This window comes from Giraffa tippelskirchi, chromosome 14 (genome assembly GCF_054371585.1).
Source record: "Giraffa tippelskirchi isolate mGirTip1 chromosome 14, T2T-mGirTip1v1.2.pri, whole genome shotgun sequence".
NCBI lineage: Eukaryota > Metazoa > Chordata > Mammalia > Artiodactyla > Giraffidae > Giraffa > Giraffa tippelskirchi.
The window spans coordinates 10,595,156-10,611,289 of NC_137288.1; the positions used below are offsets into that span (position 1 = coordinate 10,595,156).

The following is a 16,134-nucleotide window of genomic DNA, read 5'->3' on the forward strand; positions in this document are numbered from 1 at the left end:
CTTCCTGCTCCCCTCAGGGCAGAGCCGCCGGCCTGAGAATGAGGGCGCTGCTGAGCCCAGGGCCTGGGATGGCCCGTTGCTGCTGTGGTCCCAGAGCTCCACCCGAGACCTGAGGGAAGCCGTCTGCCCGTGAGTCCTCTCCCGCTTGTCTGTCAGCTTGTTTGAACCATGCTGGGTTTTCTGCCCAGCTGGCTAAGGGGAGTCCCTGGAAATGCAAGGGTGTGGGTTTTGGCAGACTTCAGGGAAGACATGCCAGATGAGCCTGGGAGACTCCAGCTTAATCTGGATTCAGGAGATATCTCTTCGGGCCAGCTAGTAATTGTAGGATAAGCCTAATGAGTCTTCACAGGATGAAGAGAGTAACGTGCCAAGGTAGCAATCGATGTCCTCATTCGAGAGGATGAAGCTGGTGCTCAGAGAAGGGGGGAACTTGGCCACAGCAAGGAGGTGTGCACCCAGACAGAACCCCCAGATCCGGCCATTGGAGCTCAGGGAGGCCACTGGTGTGGCTTGTCCCTGTGGCAGGGGCCGAGGCACGCAGCCCACCCTGATTCCTGCGGGGGCCTGACTTGGGAAGTGCCATCTGGTAGCTTTGAGACTCACCAAACCAAATTGCACTGGAGAGAGGAGGGACACCTTCCTTCATCCACCCCCCACCCCCGCCGGATTCCCACATACCCTGACCCCTTTCTCCCGATTTCGGAGCCATTTCCAGAGTCCCGCTCATATGACCTCATTCGAAGTGCACTGTGGACGAGCTGCCATCTGCAGCTACTACCACAGCGGCCAAGGGCTTTAGCTCCCGACTACCTCCCTTCCTTTGGAACTTGGGGGCCCTCTACTCCCCACTTGCACACCACAGACCTTTGCTGAGGATTGTGGGGACCCTCACTCAGTTTGCAGTACGTTGTAGCCATCCCTGTCCTCTCTATACCTCCCTTGAAACTCAGCTTGTGAGCTCCTTTGGAGCAGCGTGGCCCACCTGGCTGCAACGGAAGAGACACAGCTGACAGTGAAACAACAGCTTAGATCTGAGACCCGGAAAGCTCTGTCAGAAGGGACCTCCCTCTTCACACCGTAGAGGCTGTAGGAGGCGCCAGGCTTTCGAACCAGTGCTGGGGCCAAAATGACTCCACAGCTGTTTTCCTTCCTGGGGAGGGTTCTGGCTCGAGTGGGAATGGCTCAAGTCTCCTAAGGTTCTGCAAGCCCACTGTGTGCAGATTCACGGTACACAGAGAGGAGAAGGTGGAGTCCTGCCCTGTAGGTGGTCACAGCTCACGGATGAGCCAGGCAGGCAGGCAGGCAGGGCATGAGAACACCTGAGCTGCCTTCATGAGTGAATGGTGTGGGGGCAGAGGAAGAGAAGCCGGTCTGCTCCCTCGTGTGGTGCCCCGGGCAGGTTGTCCCCAGAGGAAACCCTTACGACGGTGAGGACTATCACTGCTGTTTCCCAAGGGGTTCCGTCGGTGCGTGTCTTCCCCGGAGCGGTCAGGCCGTCTCTCAAGTACACGGGCCATGGGCATTGCCTCTCCTTGGAACTTCCCATGTGTTTCTCTTTTTTATGGAACAGTGATTTTCTAGAGGGGTTCTGGGCCACAAGGATGTTGGGTCATTTTCTAGCCTTCTGTCATGAAGAACGCTTTCCTGGGTGTTGGGGTGGTTTGTTGTTCCAGCTCCCTTTCTTGGCTTCTTTTGGGAGCTGGTGCAACAAGACGAGCTCAGCCTCTGCCTTCTGGCTGAGATGTCACCCTTGACACAGCAATGCCTGCCTGGAGATAATGATGGCAGTTGCCAAAAGGGCTTCGTTTGGCACATGGTATCTTGAAAGGACGTACACCGTCCTTTCAGATATCAAAGGCTAGTTCAAATGACATACAAATGAGAACTCTCCAATGGAGTCTTACAGTAGTTGGAGAGTCCAAAAAACACTCCGTCAGTCATTTCACTGAGAGTCATTGATTGGGGACACCAAGAATATAGGAAGGAATGCACAAAGAAAGGATGAAATTGTGTTCAGGATCGGGGGAAGGGATGAACAGGGCGTGCTTGCCTTGAATCCAGGCTTTGTTGGGGGGGTGGGGCGTAAAGATCAAACGGGTCTGAAACTACAAAGTGGTGATGGTAACACAGTATCACCAGAGTTACACAACAGTGTTCCCAAATTGCAACAATGATGAAAAAGTTTACTAATCCCAACTTAACCAACAAAAGTACAGGAAACCATACAAAAAATAAAACATCACCAGAAAGGTGGAAACAAACCAAATGCAAAGCAGTTCAGGGGAAAGGAACTCCATGTCCCCTGGGGGCAGACCGAGTTGCCAGCGTCCACGGTGAGCAGACGGGGATGGAGGCTGCAGAGCCGACCGCTCCCCTGGACGTGGTGTTTCCGGCAAGGGCTCTGGGTGTCTGTCCAGAGCGGGGGCTCGTTCTCCCTGCAGGGGTGGGTGAGTCATCGTGGGCGTCTGGGTGTTGCGCGGGAGCCAGGGCAGGCTCTCCCTGCCGAGGCGGTGACTCCTCCTCTGCCTCGGGTTCTCCTGCCAGAGCCCGAGCAGGTAGAGGTGCACGTGGAGGTGGAGGTTCTGGCTGAGGGGGTGGGACATCAGTGCCTGGGGCTGGGGGTCCTGCAGGCATGGAGATCCGATCTGCCCGGTGTGCTGGCCAGTACCCAGCTGGCCTGGTGTCTCTGCGAGGGCAAGTCTCGGTTCTCCATCTGCCCTCGGTGGATCCCTGGGTCCTGCACCTGGAGCCAGCACCTCTGTAGGGACAGGTCTGGGAAGCGGAGCCTGGTTCCAGTTGGAGGCCAGTGCTAGAGCTGGGGGAGAAGCAAAGTTTGCCCACAGGCCAGCCTTGGCATGTGCGTCTCCCGGGACAGAAAGCTTCCAAGAGATTCCCAAAGAATACCCAGCGTCGGATGTCTTTTGGGACTGAAGTGTGCAAGATGGGGGGCGGGGGGTGTGAGGCCAGCGCTTGCTGCAGGCCCAGCAGCAGCTTTCGGGGACTCGTCCCTGTGTAGCTCAGCACCCCCTCCCCACACACTCCCGTGCACCAGCCCCAGCGTCCTCACCTCTGTGCTCTGGCGTGCTGGGCTCCAGGTCCTCCTGCTGCCTCAGAGGCCGGGGTTCTCGGGACTCTGGGTCGGAGCCGGGTGTGCTGAGCTCCGTGGCAGCCTCAGACTGGGCCGCCGGGTGTATCCTGGGCGGTGTCTCGGCAGCAGGCCTTCCCCGCCTCCGCTTCTCCCCCGGTGGGGCTGATGCCTCCGTGGGCACGCTCACCTGGAGCCTGCACTGGGCCTCACGGGCGGGGGGGTGGTGCTCCGACCCCTCCCTCCGGGAGGTGGATGGGGTGTCCCCGTCCTCGGCCTCATCACGTGGGAAGCTCTGCAACGACAGTGACCGTCAGCCAGCCATGCTAGGAGTTTTCCGAGCTGGGCCTGGGCAGTGGAGCCGCTGCTTCTGCCTGCTCGAACTTCTCTTCCCAGAAGGGTCAGAGACGTGTGTCTGCTCAGATCCCCACCCGGGAGGAAAGAGTCCCACCTGAGGGTGTGAGGTCCGCCTGGGCGGCCGCCGCTGCCCGCACTCTCCCCATCCCGCCCAGCCTGCTCTCCCCTGGGGTGTGGACACAACTTGTCCGCAGGCTTCTGACCCCACATCCGCCTGGGCTTCCTTGAGGGAGACACACCCCAAGAAACCCGCATCCACACACACAGGCAAAGGACCCGGTGTTTCCGGGTGGCATGGGAGAGGCGGCCTGGTCCGTCCTGGGGCTCCCCGTGTTACCTTTCTGTTTCTCCGGGCAAAGGGCCAGAGGCCTCTCGGGGGTGTCCTGAGCCAACGTCGACAGGGTGCCCGCGCACACTGCCTGTGAGCACTCCTGAGGCCCCGGCCTCTGGGCAGGGGCAAACAGCAGAACATCCTGGCAGCCAGTGAACTGGCTGGGGGCTCCTCTCCGCTCTGGAGGCCTGGATACCCGGGCTGCGGGTTCTGTTGGGTTCTGTTGCCGGCAGGTGACATCATCTCCTGGGGTTCGTGCTGAGGTCCCTTCCCCAAAACTTCCCAAGGGAATCTCTGGGTTTCTGACTGCTCGACCACCCCCCTTAGGCCATGTGCAGGCACAGTGACACCCACACAGCCCAGCCCACAGCCCTGGGGAGGCCTGGGTTCAGCCAGGGCCTGAGCTCCGAGGACCCCACTGCTCTCAGACCAGGCTCCTTCTTCTCATAAGTGGTGTGGCCCTGGACAAGCATATGCCCCTCAGGGTTGCCCCAGTCTCTCCATCTGCAGAGTGGTGGTCATTCTCCCATCTGCTTCCTAGGTCTGTCGGCCTACGAGCAGCTCCATGCCTTTCCACCTGGGGCCGATATCACGTGGAGCTTGTGCGCTGAGACTTCAGAAAGAAAGATTCCATCCAGGGCTGACACAGCACAGAATGGGGCAGAACGAGGCCTGGATGTGCCGTGGTACCCAGGAAAAGGCACTCCCCCTCCTGACTGTTTTGAGACCCCGCATCCAAGTTGGAGGACCGAAAGGAAGACTCGAAGGTCTCCCTCTCTTATAGAAAAGAGTAGCCAACTTTCTGCTCCTCTGTTTCCATTGAGATTCTGTTCAAGTGTCCCAGCTCGGCTTCTGCGGGTGGCTGAGCTTCTAATGGCTCCCTGCGTTCTTGTCTTTTCCTCTCCAAACCTTCCGTCCTTTTCCCCCTTCTGGGGTGGAAGGGCGCTGTCATTGCTTCTACCTTCGAGGCAGATTGAGGAAAAGTCTGGACCGTCGACTCCTTTCCTCTCTTTGGTTCCGTGTCTCTCTCTGGCTGTGTCCCTCTCTTTTCCTTTCTCAGTTCCGTCTGTGTCTTCCTCTTTCTCTCTCGTGTGTGGATGGATGGATGCTAGGGATGCACATGTATATGATTAGATGAGGGTTATGTTTTAGGGATAGGTTAGAGGGAGAGAAAGGCTTTAGGTCGGAGTTGGTCATGGGGGAAGGGTCAAGGGTGGTGGTGGTGTTGTTTCTTGGAATCTGAGTGCTGTGCATTCTTCGTCTCTTTCCATATGAACCCCTTCTCAGATACACCACTTGCAAGGAGTCTCTCATGTTCTGTTTCCTATCTTTTGCATTTGTGAATGCTTAGCTTCTCTGTTGTGAAGAGGTTCCATTGGATGGAAACCCATGGGTGTACTTCGTGTACCTCTTTGCCTTACTTGAAGAGACCCATTTCGACCTCCGCCCAGCAAATGGCAAGGAGACTCTGATGTTAAGGAGCCTTTGACCTACGCTTCTTTCTAGCTATCTCATGACATCAGTCTTTAGGGTGAGGTTTTCCCCCTATATTGAGGTGGTATGAGATCAAAACCAATAGCGTTCTTCAGATGTAGCTGTCTGGTTTTCCCATGGACATTGATTGAAGAGGCTTTCTTGTTCCCATTTGGATATTCTCCCCTTCTGTGTCAGAGATGAGTTGACCATGGATGCTGGGGTTTGTTTCTGGACCCTCCACTTTATTCCATCGATCTGGATCTGTGTGTGTTGTTGTATTCCCAATAGCATACTGTCCTGCTGCTGCTGCTGCGGCTAAGTCACTTCAGTCGTGTCTGACTCTGCGTGACCCCATGGCCTGCAGCCTACCAGGCTCCTCCGTCCAGGACGTTTTCCAGGCAAGAGTACTGGAGTGGGTCGCCATTGCCTTCTCCGATACTCTCCTGAGGATCCTAGTTTGGTCGTCTAATTTCCTTTCACACAACCTTGGATGTCCGTATCGGGGCTTTTTCGTCGGATTGTATTGACAGTTTAGGCTCTTTTCTGTCTCCGTACCCCTTTTGCAATTCTTTGTTCGGTGCGAAAATGCATTGGCATTTTGGGAGGAATAGCATCGAAGCTGTGGATTGCCTTGTGGGGCTGTGACATCATTTTCCCAATAGGAATTCTTTCAAGCCCTGAGCACAGCTTCTCTTTCCAGTGATTGGTGTGGGCTTGATCTTCCTTCTTCCATCTCTCGCCGTTTTGTGAGAACAGGTCCATCCTTCCCTTCTGGGTTAGATGGACTGGTGGGTATCACTTCAGTGAATGGCATTGTCAGTGGGGGTGATAATTCCCTTCTCGTTGGAAGACTTTGCTGTGAGTATTAGAAATGCAAGTGACTTCTCTTCCCCTTCCTCCCTGTCCATCTCTCAGAGCCACCGGGAAACAGAGGCCTCATCCACGGTCACACAGGCCTGAGGGGGTGCAACTAGACCGTTGTTTCTTCAGGCCCTCAGTGCTGGACATCATCCGGGATCCTCTGTGTGTGTCTTCCTCAGTCTGGTGTCCCTTCAGACCTTTCCCTAGTTTTCACAGGCTTGTTGCGTTGGTGTTCTTTGTCTGTTTGGAGACACATCCTTGATAAGCTTTGTGTTTCCACTCATTCGTCTCGCGATGTATGACCTGTCTTTTGCTTTTGTCATGAGGTCTTTCCCACAGTAGATATCTTTGATTTTGCAAAGTCCACTGTATTCTCTGGGTTTTTTTTTTTTTTGTGGACTGGCTTTTAGTTTTGCGTGTGAAGACTCAAAGCACGTGTCCGGTTTCTGCTCATTGTTCTTCGAGATTTGTGACAAGTTTTCATGGAAAGTTTGTCTAGGGATAACTGGAAGTGAACTCGGTGTAAGGTGTCAAGTCTCCATCTCCATTCCTGTCATCCCCTGCAGTTTCCAATTCCCTGTTCCTGAGTGGTTTTAGAGACCTTGTGGGGAGTTTGGTTGCATTGGAGTTTGCATTTCCACCTTGATTCGATTCACACTGTTCTGCCCTCAGGGACACTGTCAAGGGGGAGTGAGGAGCAGCCTGCACTTCCAGCAGTGACCACACGGTGGGGCGAGTGCTGCTCTCCCCTCAGGGAGCCCCAGGCCACAGGCATCCCAGTGAGGAGCCAGCTCTGTGCTCAGCTGAAAGGAGTTAGTCTCTCAGGAGCCTCTGAGCCCTTGCCTTTGGATCACCCAGGGTGGGCATTTACTGGGACAGAAAAAATTGCCCTGAATTCCATGGATGGAAGAGCCTGGCTGTGTAGAGTTCGTGAGTTGCCGCGAATCAGACACAACTGAGGACACAAAAATTCTATAGATTAAAACACTTTTTGGGGGTGGGGGGGAGTGAAAGGGGGGGATGTGGGTTTTTTTGTCTTATATAATAGCCAAGGGAAATCTAGTTTAAACCTAAATTCACATAGACGGGAAAGGTATAGCTCTCCGTCACCCTATTAAAAAAAAAAAAAAAAAACTACTAAACTTTTCTGAAAGTTTATTTAGTAGCTTCCTTGAGCAGTTCATTGTGAAGCATTTTTTTTTTTTTCTGTGACATTGGCCTCATTAAAAAGCACGGTTTGCCTTTACTGGATAATTCTGTTCATTGGTTTCTTAGGGAACCTTGGTAATATTTGAGTTTCCTGGGGAGTATGGTCACATGACCTGGCCCTGGCCAATCGGTGCTTTCCACCTCCCTGGCCACTGTGATTGGCTCCGGGCTGGGGCAGTGCCCAATCGGGGCCCAGGGCCTGGCCTCCCGTTGGAAGCCAGGGGAAGACGAGCTGTCGTCCTGCTGGGGTAGGGGAAGGGGTGGGGCCGGGGGAGGTCAGGCTCCAGCAGTGGGAGGGGCGTGAGGCCCGCCTGCGGCAGTTGGTGACCTTCCTGCTCCCCTCAGGGCAGAGCCGCCGGCCTGAGAATGAGGGCGCTGCTGAGCCCAGGGCCTGGGATGGCCCGTTGCTGCTGTGGTCCCAGAGCTCCACCCGAGACCTGAGGGAAGCCGTCTGCCCGTGAGTCCTCTCCCGCTTGTCTGTCAGCTTGTTTGAACCATGCTGGGTTTTCTGCCCAGCTGGCTAAGGGGAGTCCCTGGAAATGCAAGGGTGTGGGTTTTGGCAGACTTCAGGGAAGACATGCCAGATGAGCCTGGGAGACTCCAGCTTAATCTGGATTCAGGAGATATCTCTTCGGGCCAGCTAGTAATTGTAGGATAAGCCTAATGAGTCTTCACAGGATGAAGAGAGTAACGTGCCAAGGTAGCAATCGATGTCCTCATTCGAGAGGATGAAGCTGGTGCTCAGAGAAGGGGGGAACTTGGCCACAGCAAGGAGGTGTGCACCCAGACAGAACCCCCAGATCCGGCCATTGGAGCTCAGGGAGGCCACTGGTGTGGCTTGTCCCTGTGGCAGGGGCCGAGGCATGCAGCCCACCCTGATTCCTGCGGGGGCCTGACTTGGGAAGTGCCATCTGGTAGCTTTGAGACTCACCAAACCAAATTGCACTGGAGAGAGGAGGGACACCTTCCTTCATCCACCCCCCACCCCCGCCGGATTCCCACATACCCTGACCCCTTTCTCCCGATTTCGGAGCCATTTCCAGAGTCCCGCTCATATGACCTCATTCGAAGTGCACTGTGGACGAGCTGCCATCTGCAGCTACTACCACAGCGGCCAAGGGCTTTAGCTCCCGACTACCTCCCTTCCTTTGGAACTTGGGGGCCCTCTACTCCCCACTTGCACACCACAGACCTTTGCTGAGGATTGTGGGGACCCTCACTCAGTTTGCAGTACGTTGTAGCCATCCCTGTCCTCTCTATACCTCCCTTGAAACTCAGCTTGTGAGCTCCTTTGGAGCAGCGTGGCCCACCTGGCTGCAACGGAAGAGACACAGCTGACAGTGAAACAACAGCTTAGATCTGAGACCCGGAAAGCTCTGTCAGAAGGGACCTCCCTCTTCACACCGTAGAGGCTGTAGGAGGCGCCAGGCTTTCGAACCAGTGCTGGGGCCAAAATGACTCCACAGCTGTTTTCCTTCCTGGGGAGGGTTCTGGCTCGAGTGGGAATGGCTCAAGTCTCCTAAGGTTCTGCAAGCCCACTGTGTGCAGATTCACGGTACACAGAGAGGAGAAGGTGGAGTCCTGCCCTGTAGGTGGTCACAGCTCACGGATGAGCCAGGCAGGCAGGCAGGCAGGGCATGAGAACACCTGAGCTGCCTTCATGAGTGAATGGTGTGGGGGCAGAGGAAGAGAAGCCGGTCTGCTCCCTCGTGTGGTGCCCCGGGCAGGTTGTCCCCAGAGGAAACCCTTACGACGGTGAGGACTATCACTGCTGTTTCCCAAGGGGTTCCGTCGGTGCGTGTCTTCCCCGGAGCGGTCAGGCCGTCTCTCAAGTACACGGGCCATGGGCATTGCCTCTCCTTGGAACTTCCCATGTGTTTCTCTTTTTTATGGAACAGTGATTTTCTAGAGGGGTTCTGGGCCACAAGGATGTTGGGTCATTTTCTAGCCTTCTGTCATGAAGAACGCTTTCCTGGGTGTTGGGGTGGTTTGTTGTTCCAGCTCCCTTTCTTGGCTTCTTTTGGGAGCTGGTGCAACAAGACGAGCTCAGCCTCTGCCTTCTGGCTGAGATGTCACCCTTGACACAGCAATGCCTGCCTGGAGATAATGATGGCAGTTGCCAAAAGGGCTTCGTTTGGCACATGGTATCTTGAAAGGACGTACACCGTCCTTTCAGATATCAAAGGCTAGTTCAAATGACATACAAATGAGAACTCTCCAATGGAGTCTTACAGTAGTTGGAGAGTCCAAAAAACACTCCGTCAGTCATTTCACTGAGAGTCATTGATTGGGGACACCAAGAATATAGGAAGGAATGCACAAAGAAAGGATGAAATTGTGTTCAGGATCGGGGGAAGGGATGAACAGGGCGTGCTTGCCTTGAATCCAGGCTTTGTTGGGGGGGTGGGGCGTAAAGATCAAACGGGTCTGAAACTACAAAGTGGTGATGGTAACACAGTATCACCAGAGTTACACAACAGTGTTCCCAAATTGCAACAATGATGAAAAAGTTTACTAATCCCAACTTAACCAACAAAAGTACAGGAAACCATACAAAAAATAAAACATCACCAGAAAGGTGGAAACAAACCAAATGCAAAGCAGTTCAGGGGAAAGGAACTCCATGTCCCCTGGGGGCAGACCGAGTTGCCAGCGTCCACGGTGAGCAGACGGGGATGGAGGCTGCAGAGCCGACCGCTCCCCTGGACGTGGTGTTTCCGGCAAGGGCTCTGGGTGTCTGTCCAGAGCGGGGGCTCGTTCTCCCTGCAGGGGTGGGTGAGTCATCGTGGGCGTCTGGGTGTTGCGCGGGAGCCAGGGCAGGCTCTCCCTGCCGAGGCGGTGACTCCTCCTCTGCCTCGGGTTCTCCTGCCAGAGCCCGAGCAGGTAGAGGTGCACGTGGAGGTGGAGGTTCTGGCTGAGGGGGTGGGACATCAGTGCCTGGGGCTGGGGGTCCTGCAGGCATGGAGATCCGATCTGCCCGGTGTGCTGGCCAGTACCCAGCTGGCCTGGTGTCTCTGCGAGGGCAAGTCTCGGTTCTCCATCTGCCCTCGGTGGATCCCTGGGTCCTGCACCTGGAGCCAGCACCTCTGTAGGGACAGGTCTGGGAAGCGGAGCCTGGTTCCAGTTGGAGGCCAGTGCTAGAGCTGGGGGAGAAGCAAAGTTTGCCCACAGGCCAGCCTTGGCATGTGCGTCTCCCGGGACAGAAAGCTTCCAAGAGATTCCCAAAGAATACCCAGCGTCGGATGTCTTTTGGGACTGAAGTGTGCAAGATGGGGGGCGGGGGGTGTGAGGCCAGCGCTTGCTGCAGGCCCAGCAGCAGCTTTCGGGGACTCGTCCCTGTGTAGCTCAGCACCCTCTCCCCACACACTCCCGTGCACCAGCCCCAGCGTCCTCACCTCTGTGCTCTGGCGTGCTGGGCTCCAGGTCCTCCTGCTGCCTCAGAGGCCGGGGTTCTCGGGACTCTGGGTCGGAGCCGGGTGTGCTGAGCTCCGTGGCAGCCTCAGACTGGGCCGCCGGGTGTATCCTGGGCGGTGTCTCGGCAGCAGGCCTTCCCCGCCTCCGCTTCTCCCCCGGTGGGGCTGATGCCTCCGTGGGCACGCTCACCTGGAGCCTGCACTGGGCCTCACGGGCGGGGGGGTGGTGCTCCGACCCCTCCCTCCGGGAGGTGGATGGGGTGTCCCCGTCCTCGGCCTCATCACGTGGGAAACTCTGCAACGACAGTGACCGTCAGCCAGCCATGCTAGGAGTTTTCCGAGCTGGGCCTGGGCAGTGGAGCCGCTGCTTCTGCCTGCTCGAACTTCTCTTCCCAGAAGGGTCAGAGACGTGTGTCTGCTCAGATCCCCACCCGGGAGGAAAGAGACCCACCTGAGGGTGTGAGGTCCGCCTGGGCGGCCGCCGCTGCCCGCACTCTCCCCATCCCGCCCAGCCTGCTCTCCCCTGGGGTGTGGACACAACTTGTCCGCAGGCTTCTGACCCCACATCCGCCTGGGCTTCCTTGAGGGAGACACACCCCAAGAAACCCGCATCCACACACACAGGCAAAGGACCCGGTGTTTCCGGGTGGCATGGGAGAGGCGGCCTGGTCCGTCCTGGGGCTCCCCGTGTTACCTTTCTGTTTCTCCGGGCAAAGGGCCAGAGGCCTCTCGGGGGTGTCCTGAGCCAACGTCGACAGGGTGCCCGCGCACACTGCCTGTGAGCACTCCTGAGGCCCCGGCCTCTGGGCAGGGGCAAACAGCCGAACATCCTGGCAGCCAGTGAACTGGCTGGGGGCTCCTCTCCGCTCTGGAGGCCTGGATACCCGGGCTGCGGGTTCTGTTGGGTTCTGTTGCCGGCAGGTGACATCATCTCCTGGGGTTCGTGCTGAGGTCCCTTCCCCAAAACTTCCCAAGGGAATCTCTGGGTTTCTGACTGCTCGACCACCCCCCTTAGGCCATGTGCAGGCACAGTGACACCCACACAGCCCAGCCCACAGCCCTGGGGAGGCCTGGGTTCAGCCAGGGCCTGAGCTCCGAGGACCCCACTGCTCTCAGACCAGGCTCCTTCTTCTCATAAGTGGTGTGGCCCTGGACAAGCATATGCCCCTCAGGGTTGCCCCAGTCTCTCCATCTGCAGAGTGGTGGTCATTCTCCCATCTGCTTCCTAGGTCTGTCGGCCTACGAGCAGCTCCATGCCTTTCCACCTGGGGCCGATATCACGTGGAGCTTGTGCGCTGAGACTTCAGAAAGAAAGATTCCATCCAGGGCTGACACAGCACAGAATGGGGCAGAACGAGGCCTGGATGTGCCGTGGTACCCAGGAAAAGGCACTCCCCCTCCTGACTGTTTTGAGACCCCGCATCCAAGTTGGAGGACCGAAAGGAAGACTCGAAGGTCTCCCTCTCTTATAGAAAAGAGTAGCCAACTTTCTGCTCCTCTGTTTCCATTGAGATTCTGTTCAAGTGTCCCAGCTCGGCTTCTGCGGGTGGCTGAGCTTCTAATGGCTCCCTGCGTTCTTGTCTTTTCCTCTCCAAACCTTCCGTCCTTTTCCCCCTTCTGGGGTGGAAGGGCGCTGTCATTGCTTCTACCTTCGAGGCAGATTGAGGAAAAGTCTGGACCGTCGACTCCTTTCCTCTCTTTGGTTCCGTGTCTCTCTCTGGCTGTGTCCCTCTCTTTTCCTTTCTCAGTTCCGTCTGTGTCTTCCTCTTTCTCTCTCGTGTGTGGATGGATGGATGCTAGGGATGCACATGTATATGATTAGATGAGGGTTATGTTTTAGGGATAGGTTAGAGGGAGAGAAAGGCTTTAGGTCGGAGTTGGTCATGGGGGAAGGGTCAAGGGTGGTGGTGGTGTTGTTTCTTGGAATCTGAGTGCTGTGCATTCTTCGTCTCTTTCCATATGAACCCCTTCTCAGATACACCACTTGCAAGGAGTCTCTCATGTTCTGTTTCCTATCTTTTGCATTTGTGAATGCTTAGCTTCTCTGTTGTGAAGAGGTTCCATTGGATGGAAACCCATGGGTGTACTTCGTGTACCTCTTTGCCTTACTTGAAGAGACCCATTTCGACCTCCGCCCAGCAAATGGCAAGGAGACTCTGATGTTAAGGAGCCTTTGACCTACGCTTCTTTCTAGCTATCTCATGACATCAGTCTTTAGGGTGAGGTTTTCCCCCTATATTGAGGTGGTATGAGATCAAAACCAATAGCGTTCTTCAGATGTAGCTGTCTGGTTTTCCCATGGACATTGATTGAAGAGGCTTTCTTGTTCCCATTTGGATATTCTCCCCTTCTGTGTCAGAGATGAGTTGACCATGGATGCTGGGGTTTGTTTCTGGACCCTCCACTTTATTCCATCGATCTGGATCTGTGTGTGTTGTTGTATTCCCAATAGCATACTGTCCTGCTGCTGCTGCTGCGGCTAAGTCACTTCAGTCGTGTCTGACTCTGCGTGACCCCATGGCCTGCAGCCTACCAGGCTCCTCCGTCCAGGACGTTTTCCAGGCAAGAGTACTGGAGTGGGTCGCCATTGCCTTCTCCGATACTCTCCTGAGGATCCTAGTTTGGTCGTCTAATTTCCTTTCACACAACCTTGGATGTCCGTATCGGGGCTTTTTCGTCGGATTGTATTGACAGTTTAGGCTCTTTTCTGTCTCCGTACCCCTTTTGCAATTCTTTGTTCGGTGCGAAAATGCATTGGCATTTTGGGAGGAATAGCATCGAAGCTGTGGATTGCCTTGTGGGGCTGTGACATCATTTTCCCAATAGGAATTCTTTCAAGCCCTGAGCACAGCTTCTCTTTCCAGTGATTGGTGTGGGCTTGATCTTCCTTCTTCCATCTCTCGCCGTTTTGTGAGAACAGGTCCATCCTTCCCTTCTGGGTTAGATGGACTGGTGGGTATCACTTCAGTGAATGGCATTGTCAGTGGGGGTGATAATTCCCTTCTCGTTGGAAGACTTTGCTGTGAGTATTAGAAATGCAAGTGACTTCTCTTCCCCTTCCTCCCTGTCCATCTCTCAGAGCCACCGGGAAACAGAGGCCTCATCCACGGTCACACAGGCCTGAGGGGGTGCAACTAGACCGTTGTTTCTTCAGGCCCTCAGTGCTGGACATCATCCGGGATCCTCTGTGTGTGTCTTCCTCAGTCTGGTGTCCCTTCAGACCTTTCCCTAGTTTTCACAGGCTTGTTGCGTTGGTGTTCTTTGTCTGTTTGGAGACACATCCTTGATAAGCTTTGTGTTTCCACTCATTCGTCTCGCGATGTATGACCTGTCTTTTGCTTTTGTCATGAGGTCTTTCCCACAGTAGATATCTTTGATTTTGCAAAGTCCACTGTATTCTCTGGGTTTTTTTTTTTTTTTTGTGGACTGGCTTTTAGTTTTGCGTGTGAAGACTCAAAGCACGTGTCCGGTTTCTGCTCATTGTTCTTCGAGATTTGTGACAAGTTTTCATGGAAAGTTTGTCTAGGGATAACTGGAAGTGAACTCGGTGTAAGGTGTCAAGTCTCCATCTCCATTCCTGTCATCCCCTGCAGTTTCCAATTCCCTGTTCCTGAGTGGTTTTAGAGACCTTGTGGGGAGTTTGGTTGCATTGGAGTTTGCATTTCCACCTTGATTCGATTCACACTGTTCTGCCCTCAGGGACACTGTCAAGGGGGAGTGAGGAGCAGCCTGCACTTCCAGCAGTGACCACACGGTGGGGCGAGTGCTGCTCTCCCCTCAGGGAGCCCCAGGCCACAGGCATCCCAGTGAGGAGCCAGCTCTGTGCTCAGCTGAAAGGAGTTAGTCTCTCAGGAGCCTCTGAGCCCTTGCCTTTGGATCACCCAGGGTGGGCATTTACTGGGACAGAAAAAATTGCCCTGAATTCCATGGACGGAAGAGCCTGGCTGTGTAGAGTTCGTGAGTTGCCGCGAATCAGACACAACTGAGGACACAAAAATTCTATAGATTAAAACACTTTTTGGGGGTGGGGGGGAGTGAAAGGGGGGGATGTGGGTTTTTTTGTCTTATATAATAGCCAAGGGAAATCTAGTTTAAACCTAAATTCACATAGACGGGAAAGGTATAGCTCTCCGTCACCCTATTAAAAAAAAAAAAAAAAAACTACTAAACTTTTCTGAAAGTTTATTTAGTAGCTTCCTTGAGCAGTTCATTGTGAAGCATTTTTTTTTTTTCTGTGACATTGGCCTCATTAAAAAGCACGGTTTGCCTTTACTGGATAATTCTGTTCATTGGTTTCTTAGGGAACCTTGGTAATATTTGAGTTTCCTGGGGAGTATGGTCACATGACCTGGCCCTGGCCAATCGGTGCGTTCCACCTCCCTGGCCACTGTGATTGGCTCCGGGCTGGGGCAGTGCCCAATCGGGGCCCAGGGCCTGGCCTCCCGTTGGAAGCCAGGGGAAGACGAGCTGTCGTCCTGCTGGGGTAGGGGAAGGGGTGGGGCCGGGGGAGGTCAGGCTCCAGCAGTGGGAGGGGCGTGAGGCCCGCCTGCGGCAGTTGGTGACCTTCCTGCTCCCCTCAGGGCAGAGCCGCCGGCCTGAGAATGAGGGCGCTGCTGAGCCCAGGGCCTGGGATGGCCCGTTGCTGCTGTGGTCCCAGAGCTCCACCCGAGACCTGAGGGAAGCCGTCTGCCCGTGAGTCCTCTCCCGCTTGTCTGTCAGCTTGTTTGAACCATGCTGGGTTTTCTGCCCAGCTGGCTAAGGGGAGTCCCTGGAAATGCAAGGGTGTGGGTTTTGGCAGACTTCAGGGAAGACATGCCAGATGAGCCTGGGAGACTCCAGCTTAATCTGGATTCAGGAGATATCTCTTCGGGCCAGCTAGTAATTGTAGGATAAGCCTAATGAGTCTTCACAGGATGAAGAGAGTAACGTGCCAAGGTAGCAATCGATGTCCTCATTCGAGAGGATGAAGCTGGTGCTCAGAGAAGGGGGGAACTTGGCCACAGCAAGGAGGTGTGCACCCAGACAGAACCCCCAGATCCGGCCATTGGAGCTCAGGGAGGCCACTGGTGTGGCTTGTCCCTGTGGCAGGGGCCGAGGCACGCAGCCCACCCTGATTCCTGCGGGGGCCTGACTTGGGAAGTGCCATCTGGTAGCTTTGAGACTCACCAAACCAAATTGCACTGGAGAGAGGAGGGACACCTTCCTTCATCCACCCCCCACCCCCGCCGGATTCCCACATACCCTGACCCCTTTCTCCCGATTTCGGAGCCATTTCCAGAGTCCCGCTCATATGACCTCATTCGAAGTGCACTGTGGACGAGCTGCCATCTGCAGCTACTACCACAGCGGCCAAGGGCTTTAGCTCCCGACTACCTCCCTTCCTTTGGAACTTGGGGGCCCTC

The 16,134-nt window shown here is 55.3% G+C and overlaps 2 protein-coding genes and 1 long non-coding RNA gene across 3 annotated transcripts in view; 1 reads left to right on the forward strand and 2 right to left on the reverse strand.

The window, feature by feature from the left end:
- LOC145534149 (uncharacterized) overlaps positions 1-16,134 on the forward strand; it is a 541,812-nt gene that overhangs the window by 432,614 nt on the left and 93,064 nt on the right. The window contains exons 48-50 of the long non-coding RNA XR_014074275.1: positions 18-129; positions 7,665-7,776; positions 15,313-15,424. This is a non-coding gene — a long non-coding RNA (uncharacterized LOC145534149). The remainder of the gene's footprint in view (positions 1-17; positions 130-7,664; positions 7,777-15,312; positions 15,425-16,134) is intronic.
- On the reverse strand, positions 2,155-7,238 carry LOC145533912 (uncharacterized). Its single transcript, XM_081561260.1, has 3 exons — positions 3,780-7,238; positions 3,068-3,380; positions 2,155-2,815 (listed from the first exon to the last, which is right to left on the reverse strand). Exons 1-3 carry the CDS (start codon positions 4,014-4,016, stop codon positions 2,187-2,189), a joined length of 1,179 nt encoding a protein of 392 aa, XP_081417386.1. The 5' UTR covers positions 4,017-7,238; the 3' UTR covers positions 2,155-2,186.
- On the reverse strand, positions 9,810-14,887 carry LOC145533978 (uncharacterized). Its single transcript, XM_081561335.1, has 3 exons — positions 11,427-14,887; positions 10,715-11,027; positions 9,810-10,462 (listed from the first exon to the last, which is right to left on the reverse strand). Exons 1-3 carry the CDS (start codon positions 11,661-11,663, stop codon positions 9,834-9,836), a joined length of 1,179 nt encoding a protein of 392 aa, XP_081417461.1. The 5' UTR covers positions 11,664-14,887; the 3' UTR covers positions 9,810-9,833.